Source organism: Acipenser ruthenus, chromosome 27 (genome assembly GCF_902713425.1).
Source record: "Acipenser ruthenus chromosome 27, fAciRut3.2 maternal haplotype, whole genome shotgun sequence".
Lineage (NCBI taxonomy): Eukaryota > Metazoa > Chordata > Actinopteri > Acipenseriformes > Acipenseridae > Acipenser > Acipenser ruthenus.
Genome location: NC_081215.1, coordinates 4,136,933 through 4,154,328, shown reverse-complemented (window position 1 = coordinate 4,154,328; position 17,396 = coordinate 4,136,933). Strand labels below are relative to the sequence as shown.

Here is a 17,396-nt window from a genome sequence, read left to right as displayed (position 1 = left end):
AAAGCGGCGTGAATCAATGTGTTATTTTATTTTATTTGCCCACCCTCCTGACTTCTCTACCATATTGTGTTGTGAAACAGTAGATCAAAGTCCCTGCGCCGGCCTGCTGCCGCGCCGCATTGTGGGACATGAACAGCACTCACGTTGCGTAGAGCAAGCATGGCAGCCACCAGTAAAAGGTGAGATTTTAAATACTGTTAAATATTACGGGTTTGTGTTGCGTGTACTTCAAAGCTGTGACTATGACTACCTGAAATGTGTTAACGCTTGCTACTGGTGGTATAACGGCAGGGGTAATTAGGTTTTAAATTGAAAAAACTGGACAGTAATTCATTAAAAAAAAAAAAAAAAAAAAAAAAAAGTCTTGCTGTTTTGCAAACACGGGCGAGTAACTTACTCATGTTGTTACCGCACGTGCATTGGGATGCAATAAATACACCCGCAAGGATGGTGAACAAACTTGCAATAACATGTTTATCATTTATTTGTTTAATAAACTGTACCGTGTTATTTATACATTAAATTTGTAGTGACACGTGGTAACACTTCTCACTCAGACTCGTGTGTGTGTAATAAACCAGCATCAATTCAATAGAAGACATTTATATTTGGGCGTATGGTGTTGTTTTGTACATGTAAAAGATATATACTTTATATTACGAGTGGTACTGTTAGAAAAAAAACAACTACTGTAAAATTCGTCCGACCTACATTATGCTGTATTGCTATGACACTGCTATTCACAGCTGAATGTATTTGTTACAATGAAAGTAAGTCTGTACCAGCTTGAAGGTGCAATTTGTAACCTTAATATCCCCTTTTGGATTAGTCTGACACAGGGACAAGCTGGTTTTAAGATGGGAGTCTTAATGTCTCTGCAGTTAAATGTTAAACAAATTTAATTGTGGACACTGGCAACAAGGCCGTCTTAAAAAAAACTCAATGCAATTAAATAACTATTTTAAGACTCCAGTATTTGTCCAAAAATTTTGCATCAGCTAGAATTTGGGAATTGAGACAATAATAAAAAAGTAAAAACGATTAAAATATATGAACATAATTTAGAGCTTTTATTTAACATCATGTATCAAATAAACTACAACATGATATTGTAAAGTCTACCTGAAGCCATAATAGTAATACAGTATTTCATGTTAGATTTCGAAATGTCACATTTTCCAATTTTTGTCCGCTTTCTGTTAAGTATATAGAAAACTACAAAGCGGTATGTAATTCAATATATTAAGGTAACATTTTTTTGTCCCCTAGCAGTCAGTCCTATCCTGCTCCCTCCTGTGTTCTCCTCTTTTCAAACTATTTTGTCTTCATTGTATTAGATTTTGGAGTTTTGTCTTAAATCAGGATTTGTTTTGTACCAGGAAACTGGAAGAACTGAGCGTGGACGAGTTTCTTGTCTCTGGATTTGACTCTGAGGACGAGTGTGAGAACGAGGAGGAAGAAGAAACAACAGTCAGCGGAAATAGAGAGGTCAAAAGAAAGACAAAACTCACAGCCAAAACACAAGCAAAGTAAGTACTGTTTCCTGAAAGCGGTGAGTTTGTTAACTGATAAATCCTCAATCACACTAATGGTAAGCAATGGCAAGATTTTGTGGTTGTGGTTCTTTCTTAATACACAGAAGTTAGATCATCAAAAAGTTTTGGGCTTGCCAGAAAGGTGTTCATCACATGTCCGTCAGGGATAGAAATAAGACCCCTATTGCATAGCAGTTTCACCTATTCCACATTTCTTGCTACGAGCTTGATTATCCACAATGTATAGGTAGCAAGCTCAGGTGTGTCTTTTTAGACTTATAGTAAAGCCATAAATGGATCAAACCACACTGCAAGGGGACTCTGATTTTCCATCCCTGTCCATTAACATGGAACAGCCCACTGGTCATACAGATTTTTCCCCCACAAACCTTCTATTGGTTCCTCTACCAGTAATTATAGGAGACTGATGGTATAATAAATAACTCTGTTTTTATAAGTCAGCCACAGTAATTTTAAAATACCTTGCTTGAGCTATTTCTACTTTTGCACCTGAAATGATTTTATTCTTCCTTGAACTGGAACTACAAGCACTCCTTTTCCTTTCTCTTCTAGAAATTTGAAAAAGGTAGGCAAGGCCTCGGAACACAAAGACCAGCTCTCCAGGCTCAAACAGAAGGACCCTGAGTTTTACAAGTTTTTGGAGCACAATGATCGATCATTGCTCAACTTCGATGACTCCGACAGCTCAGACGACGAAGACAGTAAAATCCACACACTGCCGAAGCACCTGGAGGTAAGCTTCTTTTTGATTAACTTATTGCTAAAGCAGATCTTAAATTGATTATATGTGTGACTTTATACTATCTACGCTCCCTAGTCTTCTAATAATTAATGTCTTCCTTTTTAAAATCCTATTATGTGTGTTCTGTATATCCGTAGTTGTTTTTGCTTAGATCATTATTTGTCATGCTTACCAACTATTCCAACAAAGAAATGCTTCTAAAATAAGATGTAATGGTGGGAAAGCACAGGATTCAGTGCACAATGCTGTGCCTGTGGACCTCAGTGCGCAGCGCAATGTTCGTTTGTACAGCTGGTTTCACAGACTTCCCAGTGTTACTTTAGGTACAGGTAAGATAGTACAAGTTCAGTGCTAACCAGGGTCTGTGAAACCAGCCGAAAAAAATATCCATCTAAAACCAGAGTTATTGTTAAGGGGGAAAAATGCATAAAACCTACCTTCTCAACCAACGTTTGTCATGTGAATAAGCAAGCTTTCAGCTGTTCAATATGATGTTTGTAATCTCTCAATTCCCAGTTCTGATTACCTTACATTAATTCTTGCTGGCCAGCTTTAGCATTTCATAGAGCATTAATGGGTGAAAAACTGACAATATATTTTTTAGTACTTTTACCATATATCTACACACTAGTACTGTTGCTTAGCTTCACTTGCAGTATTCTGTTTTAGTGGATGTTGAAACCAGCGCTATGGGGCAAACCACACAAGCTATCTTGTTTAGGTTTACTTAAATTTAAAGATCTGCTGTTTCATTTTCATCTTGTTTGAAGTCTTTACAGCTGCATTAATTAAATGACAGAGGAATTCATTAATCCACATGTGGAGGGGAAAGAGCATTTTAATTTCATTAAATCCCTTTTTGAGTCATTTTCTTTAAACTTTTCATAATTACATTGATGTGCACCATCAATGTAATTATGAAAAGCAGGAATGTTATGATGCTAATGAATTATAGATCTTCGTTGATACATTTTATTTTATATTTTATTTTACTGCTGCATGCATTTAAGACGACTTTACAAACACCATACAATTTTGTTATGGCATGTCAGATCACCCAGTTTCATGGCATTGCATGCTCTCTGTAGTCACTATGCCAACAGCTTCAAAGCAATTCCGGTCAGAACTTATGGCTATAGAAATCTAGGAGCAGGGCTTGACCCTCTATCCTAGGGCTGTCCAATGCAAGGCTCTTGTGCCACATGCAGGGAAAGAATTAAGACTTGTATTACATGACAGTTTCACCCATTCCAGGTTTAACTACAAGCATGATTAGCCACAGTGCATAGGTGTGTCTTATTAAACTCGTAGTAAAACCTGCTGCCATGCAATGGGAGTCTTATTTCCATCCTTGCATATACGGTTCTTTGAGCTCCACTGTGTGGTTCTCTTGTTTTAGAGGTGAAGGCAGGATGTAGTCAAAGTGCAGAAAGCCTGGACTGGTCTGCTCAACACAGATTAAACCATCTTTTAATTACATTTTTTTTATTATGAAAATCGTGTTAACAATAAATCACATGGTGCATAATCATGAATATATTTGAAATGTTTGCACTGATAGAGCAGTGAGTATTACTGTATTGTGATTGAATCCCCTGGCGTTTTGATCTTCTTTTTCATTTCTATTGGGCATATTTAGCAGCATGTGTACCTGCAGCGGCAAAGTTAATTGTACTGAACCAGCTATATGAAGTCTATACTTTATCCCTGAGTAGTTTTACTATTGTCTTTATATCCATTCTCTATAGAGGTGTAATAATACATCCCTGAAATGCTATGCATTTGCAGAATCAGATTCAATATTGAATCATTGAATGTCTGTGACAGTCTGTCGTTTGTATTTTTATTGCATGTATACATTGTAAGAGCTCTTGAAATATTTCACCAACAGGAGGCAAGCGATGAAGACGACGACGATGATGATGAAGAGGAAGAAGCAGCACCGAAATCTAAACAAACTAGAGATGTTATCCGAGTGACAGAGAAGATGGTGGAGCAGTGGAAAGAGGCTGTCCAAGTAAGCTTGGTTTGCATTGATATTAATGTTGCTGATTTTAAAATAGTTGTAGAGTGGTATCTTACTGTATAGAACTTTAGAATAGAGAATTTTAGGAGGAGACGGTTTATTGGTGGTTTTAGACAGCTCCGTAAGCCAGTTAGAAAACGGAATGTGTTTCCATAGAGCTACTGTATAATACACAGTATGACATTTGGAAAGCAATGCAGTTCACACACTACTGTGTGTCTGGTGCTCCAGAATGAAAGTATTCTTGAGTTTTCTCACGATTCCAAATGTTCTTGTTTTTAACAGAATGAGCTTTCTGCAAAGTTGTTTCGGGAGATCGTTCAGGCCTTTAAAGCAGCAGTGGCTACCACTAAAGGAGATGGAGTAGATCTGGGCAAATACAAAGTGGAGGACAGTTCAGGTACATAACTCCTTCTGCACCCTCTTAATCAATGCTAGGTACTAATGGTATGCCGCAAAGCAAATGAATGCTATGCTACAAAATGTAAAGGTACTGTGCACTTGAATCATACTGCATCTTAACGTCACATGGCGTCATAGCATCATTCCTACTGCGGTTCACAATTAAAGGTCTCAATTCCAGACTAGTGGCCTCTAGTGGAAATCCCAATTACTGCTGATTTGTTTTTGGAAGCTGCAGTGTCTCTGTCGTTCAGATGGGATGCTCAGCACAGTATCAGTATCAGTTTGAACATTAAAGAAAGAAAGAAAGCTAGCACGCATTTTTCCATATAGAACAAAAACCGTTGTGTATTCGATTTTTAAACTTGGCATTTGGCTACTGTACTTATTTTGGAAGTTTTAGTTGATGAGCTAGTTGTAAGCTTCTTACAATGTCCCTTCCTGTGTTAAGATAAACACTATTGGTGGTGTGTTCTGTTATTGAAATGATACAGGAATTTAGAATGAGCAGATGGAACACAGATGCTGCTTTCATATAAAGATATTATTCACAGATCTTGGTGGAGATACCGAGAAAAAAAACCCACTATCATGTGCTATAATTATTTGTAGAACTAGGATGTCTTATTGGTAGCACTCTACATGCATAGAGAGGTAATGGCAGTGTTTTTCAAGAGAGAGGTGACAGTGTTTTATTGATAATCTTCCCGTCACACATCTGTCAGGTTACCTGCTGTTAAAGGCCAGCAAACCATTTTATTTCTTTAAACAGAAGACGTGCTTGTAACATTTAAAGCATCTGACCCTATGCTGTCTGCAAGACCTCTGTAGTTAATGGTCTCTGTAAAACATTAAAGTAAATCGAATAAGACACATCTGAGAAAAATGCACTCCTCTGGAAGACCATGAGTATATATTCCATCGGAACACTGCAGGCCTCGTGTTATCATTATGAGGGTAGCATTAAAATAACACGCAGTGGTGTGCAGCAGATAAAAACCTGGCTTTATTTTCACGTGCGATTCGTTTGTAATGTACTGATTTCCTTCAGGAGGCTGTTGGCTGTACTGTTTTCTGCTCGACCTCTGCAGCAGCAGTATGGCTGGCAAGTGTACAGCAGAGATTTTCTTCTAGTTGTTTACTAACACCACGTAAACCTTTCCCTTGCAGTGTTTAATGCCCTGGTGTCCTTCTGCATGAGAGACCTTTTTGTAGCTCTTCAGAAGATGCTTCAGCTAAAGCCAGATAAAGACAAGAAAAAGTAAGCGTGTTAAATTACATTTAATCAATAAAAAGGGCTTTTAAAATTAATAAAATATAATACAATTTTATTATTATTATTATTATTATTTATTATTATTATTATTATTATTATTATTATTATTATTATTATTAATAAAGGACCCTTTCTATGCATTTTTTAATTTAAAAGTCGTCCCTATTTCATGCCAGGGATGTCCCTTATAAACTAAACAGCAGCCATGTTTAGAGCCACAGACACTTCAAGCTACGAATCAGCTGTAGAAGTCTGTATTAATGTATTCATTTGTTTGACTTTTTATTGTGAAATTCTTTGACGTTTTAATGATTTATACATTTCACTGAGACCGCCCTCCTGATGAAATGCACCAAAACGTTTGTGTTGTGACAGTAGCAGATTCAGAGTCTTGCATACCGGTATATTTTTTTTAATTTAAAACTTCACTAAACAAGATGTCTCCCTCATTCCTAGGCTGGTGCTCCCATCTTCTAGTCCTAGGTGGCAGAAGGCTCAAATCAACATTAAAATGTATCTCGCTGGTCTTGTTCAGGTAAATTTCACTTTCTGTCTGCAGCTCATTTGGATTGAATCCGTTAGTGAAAGTACTGTACATGTCATCTTGATTTGTGACTTAGATGGTAAGAAGAGAATATCAGTGTCTGAAGGGATATCCACCCCCCTTTGTACAGTATTTATTGTACCGAGTCAGAAAGTATCACAGAACTAATCCCTGCCCGTTGAAAACGTACACTTTTTTTTCCATCTTAAAAAAAGTGCAACTTATCAAATATTGGTACCGAAGATGACATCAAGGGTTAATTACAGGCCCAGGATTCCACTTTCACTACACCACCAGCAAATAAAAAAAAGATACTGTTTAAAAACAGGAACAGAATACATAACCTATTCCATTTTTTCTTTTCAGCTTTTATCATGTTTGACAGAAGCTTCTGTTGTAAGCGCTGTGCTGAGACATGCCAACCAAATGGTACCTTACTACCTGTGCCTCCCTAAGCAATGCAGACACTTCCTGAAGGTAAGGCAAGCCTCACAATGATGTGCTGCACATGTAAATGATGCATACATATTAATCTTGATCAAAATATCTTTATGCATTTAAATTGTAATATATGATGATCAGGTGGTGGCTGGCATTAATCAAACATCCTATAACATTATAAAAGGGAAGCTATGCATTTTTATGATGTTTCTTTTTTATGTTATCAATGTGCTAATTTTTTTTTTTTCTTTTATAGCAATTGATCACCCAGTGGAGTACAGGGAAAGAGACAGTCCGAGTTCTGGCTTTCCTAGCTCTCAATAAAATCTGCAGACACAAGCAAGATGTGTATCTTAATCCAGTGCTCAAGGTACATTTTCTGGAAAAAAAACAAAACAATTTTTGTACTACAGGGTTGATTTGATCAGCCTATGCCTTGCCTGGTTAAGCCACAGCTGGATTGTATTGGAGCATTGCACGGCACCATGGATTGAAACGATATATAGACAGCCATCTATTTGTGGGATTACCCCTTAGAAGACAGCAGTACTGTAAAATCCAACAACAAAAAAAAAAATATCCCCAAGAATGTTTTCAAAATCTTGCACGGATAGAATATTTACACAAGATCAATAGGTGTATGTGTTGTTATTCCTAGACCTGTCTAGAGGCCTGCAGTGTTGAAAGGGTTAAATATGTTCTGATAATGTAACTTGTTACTGCATAGATTTTCTCACAGACCCCAGCACAGTAAATATGGTGCATGTTGACAGTGTTGCAGGTGTTAGTTGCTCAGCAAGAAGCTCACAGGTAGCTGTTTTGAGGTTTATGGCAGGATGGTAACTTCTAGACAGATACAGAGGCTACAAGGATACAGTAGTACAGCTTGTTAAACGTTACTTGAACCAGATCTGCATAACTTCGTTCTGCACCCTTCTAACTGTTACGAAATGGACACAGCCAAAGATCAGGTCTGCGGCACACTTTCACATGTGAGTCAAGTTATTTAACATCCTATTTATTACAGTAATTTACACATAGTCTGGTAAGAGTCATAATACAATCTGTAAATAACTTTTTTACAGTAATTCATTACAGTGCAATAATATAATACACAGTACGCAATTTAAATATAGCTGTGCAATACTAGCTTGTGGTCCTCTGCTCTAGTATGAGTAATTCAAGCTTACAGTTTTTAAACCACACGTGCAAGAAAGCCTTTACTGTCACGTCTCAAGGTAAATTACACTGCATGAAAGTAGAATTGTTAAGGCCAGAAAAAGTGGTAATTATATATATATATATATATATATATATAAGATTTTGAGATGTAATAAATCTTGTAGGACTGATGCTTAAAGTACTATAAAATCAATCAGCCTATTAACTTTAGATATGTGGGAGTAGTGCAATCCAAACATAGCGTATTTACCTGGAGTCCACAGATTATAATTAACGATGTCCTTCTAATCTTTGTTATATGTTGAAAGTATGGTGTTGGACATTTTTTTACCTCGTTTCATTTTATTGTGAGATTCATTTCTTACACGGTGCCAGCATTACCCCGATTACTGACGCGCTTATATTTTTAAGCAGTGGCATGTACATATAGTTGATGTAGGTCATTGTGATTTGCTTTATCATGATGCCGCGATGACTCTCTAATTGTACATTTACAGCTGTGGTGGGGGATTGATGTGAAAAAGTTTGCACCCTAAACTATGCGTGACATTCTTTGTTTTCTTTTCCAGCAAATGTACATCGCCTACGTGAAGAACTGCAAGTTCACATCTCCGAGCGTCCTCCCAATGATCAACTTCATGCAGAGGACCCTGACAGAAATGTATGCCCTAGACACACACGTTTCCTACCAGCACAGCTTCATATACATCAGACAGCTGGCCATTCATCTTCGCAACGCAATGACCATGAAGAAAAAGGTATGCTCATTCTGGGCAGCGAGTAGAGTTTTTCATTCTCCACTTTCAATATACAATGCTGCAATGCAGAGGTGTTGTTGAGTTCTCATAAATGGTGTTGAGGGTATGCAGAATGCAGAATCGGTTTGCCCTGATAACTACAGACGTGTGTAGCTTTAAATAGCTGTGCTCTTTGTGTTGATCATTCCTGACTGTGCGCTGAAATACTTTTCCATGCAATGTCTTCTTCAACAGCGCAGCCAGGAATGGCAAACGGTAAACTTAACAAAATACTGGGAAATCTAATTTGTTTGCAACGTCATTGTATCGAATTGAACATATAGCAACACAACGTAGAGTACAGCTGTGGCCAAAGGTTTTGCATCACCCTGTAGACTAATTTTGCGAATGAAACCTGCTGAATAACGTTACGTTAATATGTTGAATTACACACCACCGCTTTGTAGTTTTCCATATACTTAACGAAAAACTGACATGTTGAAAAATGTGACATTTCGAAATTTAACATGAACTACTGTTATGGCTTCCGGTAGACTTCTGCGATATAATTTGTGTCTCTATCATATCATTTATGTCTCAAAACTTTTGGCTATAGTTGTACATGCATGGTGTAAACACACACAGAAGCCTTTAAACAAAACCAAAGAATGGGAAAAATATACATATATATATACACACACACACACACACACATTAGGAAATGGTAATGCCAAGATGTATATTATAATCTGCTTCAACAATTACTTGTCAAGGTGTGTTAATTTAATAATAGCAGTCCCTACAGAAAAGGGCCTCTTTTACTGTCACACCTGGTACAGGTTGTTAGGTAAGGGGGTGTAGGTGCTCATTGAGCTCTGTGACACTGGCTGCTGTTCCGTAAGCAAGGATTCATTTGATTTGGGATGCTGCTTCTTTTGCAGGAGACGTATCAGTCTGTTTATAACTGGCAGTACATCCACTGCCTGTACCTTTGGTGTCGAGTGTTGAGCACACTGTATCCCAGCGATGTCCTGGATCCGCTCATTTACCCATTAACTCAGGTGATCGTAGGCTGTGTCAAGTAAGTAGATTTGAAGGGGAAAAAAAAATGTTCTTTGAACAGCTCCATTCAGTTGAACACATGATTGTTTAAATAGTGTTTTGATGACTAATTGTTCTTGATTGTTTTTGCCTCTCTAACCATAGACAAGTTTAAGCTTTGAGAATACGACAATCTTATTTAATTTATCCTATTGAATGTGTATCTATCAAGCTTTTAGGTGTGAATCTGTAACTTTTGCTATTTATTTTCTTTTCAGTATCCAGTATATATGTCAAAATAACAAGTTAATGAACCAGCAGATGGCAGTATTCTCCACTTTGCTGTTTGTGTTTCTAATTTGTGTTTTCTGTGCAGTGTGTTGGTGAATAAATTATATATCCAGTGCCTTGCAAAAGTATTCAGACCCCTGACCAATTCTTTCATATTACTGAAAAACAAATGGTACATTAAAATTTCGTTCTGTTTGATATTTTATTTTAAAACACTGAAACTCAAAATCAATTATTGTAAGGTGACATTGGTTTTAGGTTGGGAAATATTTAAGAAAAATAAAAAACTGAAATATCTTGCTTGCATAAGTATTCAACCCCTGTGCCGTGGAAGCTCCCAGTTTACACCGATGAAAGAAATTGCCCAAACGAGGACACAATTACCTTACCATTGGCCTCCACCTGTGAACCATTAAAGTTGCTGTCACATTTTCTGGATAAAAACCCCACTGTTGAAGGATCATTGGTCAGGCTGTGAATCTGAAGGAGATTATATATATATATATATATATATATATATATATATATATATATATATATATATATATATATATATATATATATATATATATTCCCTCTGTAAAATCGTGATGTAGTCACAATTTTAAACACTGATCACAAGATCTTGTAATTAATAAGCACATCACTATTAACATACACCTAGTTTAAATTCTTTACCTTGCTTTAGTGGTACTGAAGCTCTTGAGATAAAGGCAGCTTACACGAGACGGTGTCGCTAGCGCTAACGTGCTGTCTTTCTTGTGATTTCTTTTTTAACCAGGCTGGTTCCCACAGCTAGGTATTATCCTCTCCGGATGCACTGTGTTCGGGCTCTGACCCTGTTGTCTGACAGCACCAAGACTTTCATCCCTGTTGTTCCCTTTCTTCTAGAGGTAAGATGTTCTCAAGCACGTAGCGTGATGGGTTTGTTCATGGTTTGTGTTCCCCTGTCAGGAGCTGTTCTCCCAAGAGCAGGCCTTCTTGTTGGAGGGGACGGGACTGTTAAAGTTTCTAAATTGTTTGTGAAAAACTTGGTCATCAAGATATATTACAATTATTATTAATTACAGCATAATTATTGTGCAAGTCCCAGCATGTCGTCACGATCGGCGCCCCCTGGTGGCAGTATAGTGTTAACTACACCACACTCTCCCAGTGAACTTCCAGTGTGAACAGCAGCTTCTTTTACTGCAGCATCCAGTGTTTTTTTTAAACTAGACACAATTGCATTGATTTCTAGTAATGTCCTCGATTCAGTAACTGTACCTGCCTCTAAGGTTGCATTAGGTATTGGTGCTATTAACAAGATCTCATAGGACAGTGTAGTACTGTATAGTGTAGTACTGTATACTGTACAGCTGGCTGCATTAAACATACCAAAAGTGGATTTGTAAAACAAAAAGTTAACAAAAAAAAAACGCACCAGAGCAAAAATAAATGTACTTATAAAAGCCTACTATATTTAACATGCTTGTGTGACCACATTCATATAGACTGTCAACACCCGCATGGGGCTGCAGAATGTTGTTTTTTTTTTTAATTGAGGTTCAAAAAAAAAAAAAAAAGGTTGCATGCTTCATACACAGTTTTTGGAGTCTTGACTGCATAAACAACACCTTTATCAGGTGTGGTGAGGGGTACAAACTGTCAACATTTTCCATGGCTTTAAGAAAGCACTCGCACCTCTGTGCTTCGCAACGCTGATATCAGATCTGCGGTCACAGCTGTCGTGAGAACAGCAGCACTGAGACGGCACTAGCCGAGACCACCGGAAAGCAGCGGGGGTCAGGGACACGGAGCTTTCTCGCATGAGTGGTCAGTGCAGGGGGTTGAGAACAGCGCACTGTTTTGACCAGATTGTGATGAAGAATGGGCCCTTGTGGTTTGCGCTTGCTGTGAGAGTCCTCTGTAAACCACATCCTCCAGGACTGGAAACCAGCGTTCAAGCCTCCCCTCCCTCCTCCCTTTCTGCAGTACATCTACTCATTTGCTCCTTTCTTTCACTTATTTCCTTCCTTTTTTTTTTATAAAAGAAAAAAGATTGAGATCGCAAAACTAGAGTGGCAAAAACTGTGTTTTTATTTTTTTTCGTCTTTCTCGTCTCCGCATTGGGGTCGATGATAACGTGCTTCCTTCTGCTTTGATACACTGCAAGCATATCAGACCCAGTCCAGACGTTACCACTATGCACACCGAACTTCCTCCCGGCTCCCGCAGCCCGACACCACATCCGATGTTTGCAGAGCTAGTGCTGCTCTAAGCATGCTCCGTGTTCAAAAATATTCATACCTCGGCTAGTACTGCAGTGCATTTCATAAAGAGATAAACTGCTGAATACTTCTGATTCCTCTCTTTATATATATATATATATATATATACGCATATATATATATATATATATATATATATATATATATATATATATATATAATGTATAATATATGTATGTAATTTAATTTGGTTCACAATTGTACCACACTAAAACTAACCTGGAATGGACTTGTATAATGTATATAGATGTATCTTTCCTATATAGACATGCAGTTGTCCCATAGAATGTGTTTGTTTGTTAAATCTATAACTCCCGGCATTTTGGCTTACTTTTGAATGAGACAATTAATATATACATCTGTGCTTTTGGAGCATAAATCTTTCCCTATTTTCTTTTGTTGTTGTTAATCTGTCAGCATCTATATTCACTAGGCACATGTGTGTTGTTTTTTTTGTTTTTTTGTATCAGGTTTTGCAGCAAGTTGATTTTAACAAGAAGCCGGGTCGCATGAGCGTGAGACCTATTAATTTTGCTGTGGTCTTAAAGCTGTCTAATGCAAATCTGCAGGAGAAGGCATTCAGGGTAAGTGAGGCACACCTTTGTCACCTTGTGACTTGTGACCTAGTGCATAGTTACTAGGATGAGGAGATTAGAACACGGAACTCTAATGCATTACCATAGCTTCCTGTGTTCAGAGGATTCTCTTTGGGTTTTCAGTGAATCTTTTTACTGTTTTATTGATGAAAAGGTTTTTGCTTGCTTATGCACGGATTGAAATTGGTGTTGGTTTGAAAAACAAAACACAGTAAAACATTTCTATTGGTAATCTGTGATTGTAAGGCTGTTCAGACACCAGTCTCATTGCATTGCAGGCTTTATTTTAATCTATAGAAAGTCACGCCTGTACTTTTAACTTCTGTGGCTGAGTTTGTCTAATAAAGGAAAATGCAGAGTGATTCAAATGCAATGAAGTGTGAGTCTTGCACTTGTAAATATACTTTATTCTACAGGTTTGACAAATTAAATTGAAACAAAGTAAAAAAAAAAATAAATAAAAAATAAAAAAAGGTATGCAAGATAAAATTAAAATCATTGCGGGCAGGCCAGTTTAAATTCAGTGGATCTCTGTTTTGTAGTGCCCTTTGTTGAATTACTGTACTGTTTGACGTGTGATGTGGATCTCGGCGATTTTGTTTTCGAATTATTTCTTGATGTGTTTGCTCTCTTATTTCAGGACGGTCTTATCGAGCAGCTGTATGATCTCCTACTGGAGTATTTCCACACACAGGCCTGCAGCATAGGCTTTCCAGAGCTTGCCCTTCCCGCTGTGATTCAGGTATCCTACCTTTAGCTGTTATACAGTGAACCCACTATCCCAATCAGCTCTACCCTAAAATATAATTATCGCTGCCTGTTCACAACACTCCTCCGTAGTTTAGATACCCCCTGTCTGCCTCTGTGCCACCCTGTTGTTCAAAACAGGCACGCTCCTGCTGCTATTATTATTATTATTATTATTTATTTCTTAGCAGACGCCCTTATCCAGGGCGACTTACAATTGTTACAAGAATCACATTATACATTATTTCACATTATACAGATATCACATTATTTTTACATACAATTACCCATTTATACAGCTGGGTTTTTACTGGAGCAATCTAGGTAAAGTACCTTGCTCAAGGGTACAACAGCAGTGTCCTCCACTGGGGATTGAACCCACAACCCTCTGGTCAAGAGTCCAGAGCCCTAACCACTACTCCACACTGCTGCTACTTCCACAAGAGGGCTGGTAGCAGAACTTATTCTACCAAACCAAGTCTTTAGTTTCCCACTAAACTGGTATGATCTTAGGGTTAATACTTCAGACTTCCGGGGTCGTTTGTATGTCACTTGTTTGTCGTTTAGGATAAGTTTTCTGAGAGACGCGTCTCTCTGTGTGTGAAGAATTAACCCCTTCTAACTCACTGGTAATGAAATCTTTAGGTAGAAAGGATCCCATCAGAGGGCTACATTTTCCTCCTTTACGTGTTTTCACACACTCCATTAAAAGTGTTTCTGGTTTCAATTTGTTGATTGTACAGCGAAGGCCAAAAGTTTTGCATCACCCTATAGAATTAACTAATGTTGCTTCATAAAGTCGAATGAAACCTGCTGAATAATGTTACGTGTAACATATTGAATTACATGTACTTAACGAAAAACTGACAAATGTGACATTTCGAAATCTGACATGAAATACTGTATTACTATTATGGCTTCCGGTAGACTTTTGCGGTATAATTTTATAGTTGGTGATAAAAATAAAATATCTAAATTATGTTCATATAGTTTTTATTTTTAATTATGTCTCCATCCTAAAATTCTAGATGATGCAAAACCTTTGACCATAGTTGTAGTTGCCGCTGGGACTCCCGTCCTGTGCTTTTGGCTCCAAGCTGTAACACATCCTGCTGTAAGGTCTCATGTTGTCCCTTCATGACACTGCATCTTGAGTCAGATCCAGATATTTTTCAGTGTCAGGTTTCTAAAACAGCCACATCCTTCAGTTGTGTGCCAAAACAAAATACAAACATATGTGTTCCTACTGAGTGATATGTGAGGCTTACAGTACAACTACACAGCTGTGTCTCTGCTGGCTTTCCATCATTTATTCATGGTTTCTAGGTCGTCCGATTTTCATATTAAAAAGTTTTCTTACTGTATTTACTTACTGCAACCAAAACTTCAGTTAGAGATTGCATAGGTATTATGAGTGCTATTCAGATTATACAGGTGACTGTCTGGGGTTATAGTAGTAATCCTCAAATAATGTTCCCCCATCCGCATCTCCTTAAGAAATGTTGGATTAATTCAATGTGTTTGCATGTTGTGCTTGACTGCTCTCATACAAACAGTGTGGGCATCACCTGTGCGGTTGGGTCATGAGTAACCATGTGAATAAGTGCAGTTTCTAAGGAAGTTTTTAAGCGTTTAGAATGTGTTGCATGCCCACATCAAGGGTCTACATCGTGAGAAATGAATTAGCTCTCCCTCACATCACCCTTGTCTGAGGCTGTGTCTTAACAGGCTCGTTACTTTGAAAGCATAATACTGTAATCTGAACATTCTCCCTTTCCAGTGGCTTTTTATCTACCATTTGGAGTGGTTCCTCCTTATATTGAGATTCCAGGATGGAAATGATTCTCCTATTGCATAGCAGTTTGATCCATTCCTGGTTTTACTATAAATTTAATAAGACACACCTGAGCTTGTTACCTACCATATACACGGTTGCTTTTCAAGCTCATAGTAAAACCTGGATTGGGTCAAACTGCTATGCAATAGGAGTCTTCATTTGTTTTTCTGTCTAAAATGTCTTTCTGTTGGCCATTGTTTGGTTTTACATGTACTTTTGAACCTTTTCAAGGCTCGTTTATTGTTAGTATCATTCTTTCTTTTTTATAGACCAGGGGCTGGTTGCATAAAACACTTTTAAGTATTAAGTTTAAGGTCAAGGATACATTTCCCTTAACTAGGGTAGACTTAAATGTGTTAAGCAGTTTTATGCAACACCCGTAAACTCAAGAAACACTTAAGGAGAAGAAAACTAAGGGGAAATGCAACTGGCCAAATCTGGGTTAATGGTCAGGGCTGTAGAGTCGTGTTTAGCAACAGTGGTCTCTTAAAGCCAGAAAATGAAAAAAACAATTCTAAGAATAAACCATGGGGGCTTCATTTTTATTTATTTTGCATTTTGGCACTACCAAAGAACCATTTGTCTTTGTATTCTTTTCAAACCCAATGAGCAGTTTTCAACAGGATACTACACCTTTTAAATAAAAACATACACACTTTGAGCTCAGTGAGTCTTCAGAATGGGAAGCCCTGATTTTTTTTAGGTTCTGTGGTTTTATGCAAAAGCGCAGCTGACTGCAGACCCACAAATAAGCTCTTCAGGTGGGGCTCTGAGGCAAATGAATAGGATATTGACTGTGGTTTGGGACAATGGAAAAGGTCTAGAGCATGGCCTCTGCATGCACTGGTATATATAATGTGGGAGGACCTGGGCTGTGCTAACTAGTTTCTTTAGCATTACTTCAAATTTATAAAAGTGCTGTGCCCCTTGCAATGAAATAATTAAGCACCCCGAGGGGAGATTCATATTGCTGCTTTCATATTTAATGTTATGGAAACATCTTGGACAAAATGGTCAAAGGTCATTTTTAGCGTGGTGGTCCCACACTAAAACACACAGTCGAGATATATAAGTGGAGTGAAAGAATATTTTGCATCAGACTATTGCAGTGATTTTCTTAGCAAATACCTTTTTTTTTGCAGGGGCCTTGATGCTCCAGAAGTAAAATTCTTTGTGTTTATCTTGCTTTGCTTTGAGCAGTGCTGAAATAAAGCCCTTTCATTGCACGAATGAAATACTTTATCAGACACTAGAAGTAGACCACTACTAGTCTAGCACATGCTTAAACCATGCAAAAATGTGCCAGAATTCACCCCCCTCCCACACTCTTCGAGCCCTCGCCACTACACGCCTCGGTGACGTGGGTGCGCCAGACTACTTTGCAAGTGCCCCATACTTCAAAACTAATTGAAAACCCTGTCAAGGTCTTTATAGGGGTCTAATAAAAATCAACCTCTTCACTGCCACAGATTTTTACCCTCTTGCTGCATTAATGAAACAGTTCTCTTACTTTGAGATAGTGTTTTCACATCTGGCATACAGTTTTATTTTGTGATTCTATCAGTGAAGTTCCATTACATATATTTATATGCAGTGCTCTTAGTGGGGGTCAGTGCTTTATTCCCATTAGAATCATTCATTAAAAGGGGGGGGGGGGATACTGTTCAGGTGTTGGTTTGATTCGCTCACTCCCTGACAAGGCTAATCA

General features: G+C 37.9%; 1 protein-coding gene across 1 annotated transcript in view; it reads left to right on the top strand.

Moving 5' to 3' along the window:
• The first annotated feature begins 79 nt into the window (after positions 1–79).
• The window catches only part of LOC117432068 (nucleolar complex protein 2 homolog), a 29,515-nt gene continuing 12,198 nt past the window's right edge, over positions 80–17,396 (top strand). The window contains exons 1-14 of the mRNA XM_034053500.3: positions 80–179; positions 1,380–1,529; positions 2,109–2,289; positions 4,190–4,315; positions 4,610–4,724; positions 5,897–5,987; positions 6,459–6,537; positions 6,913–7,023; positions 7,244–7,357; positions 8,739–8,927; positions 9,848–9,987; positions 11,020–11,131; positions 12,979–13,092; positions 13,745–13,846. Of these exons, the coding sequence (XP_033909391.3) occupies positions 160–179; positions 1,380–1,529; positions 2,109–2,289; positions 4,190–4,315; positions 4,610–4,724; positions 5,897–5,987; positions 6,459–6,537; positions 6,913–7,023; positions 7,244–7,357; positions 8,739–8,927; positions 9,848–9,987; positions 11,020–11,131; positions 12,979–13,092; positions 13,745–13,846 (1,644 nt within the window). The 5' untranslated portion in view covers positions 80–159. The remainder of the gene's footprint in view (positions 180–1,379; positions 1,530–2,108; positions 2,290–4,189; positions 4,316–4,609; positions 4,725–5,896; positions 5,988–6,458; positions 6,538–6,912; positions 7,024–7,243; positions 7,358–8,738; positions 8,928–9,847; positions 9,988–11,019; positions 11,132–12,978; positions 13,093–13,744; positions 13,847–17,396) is intronic.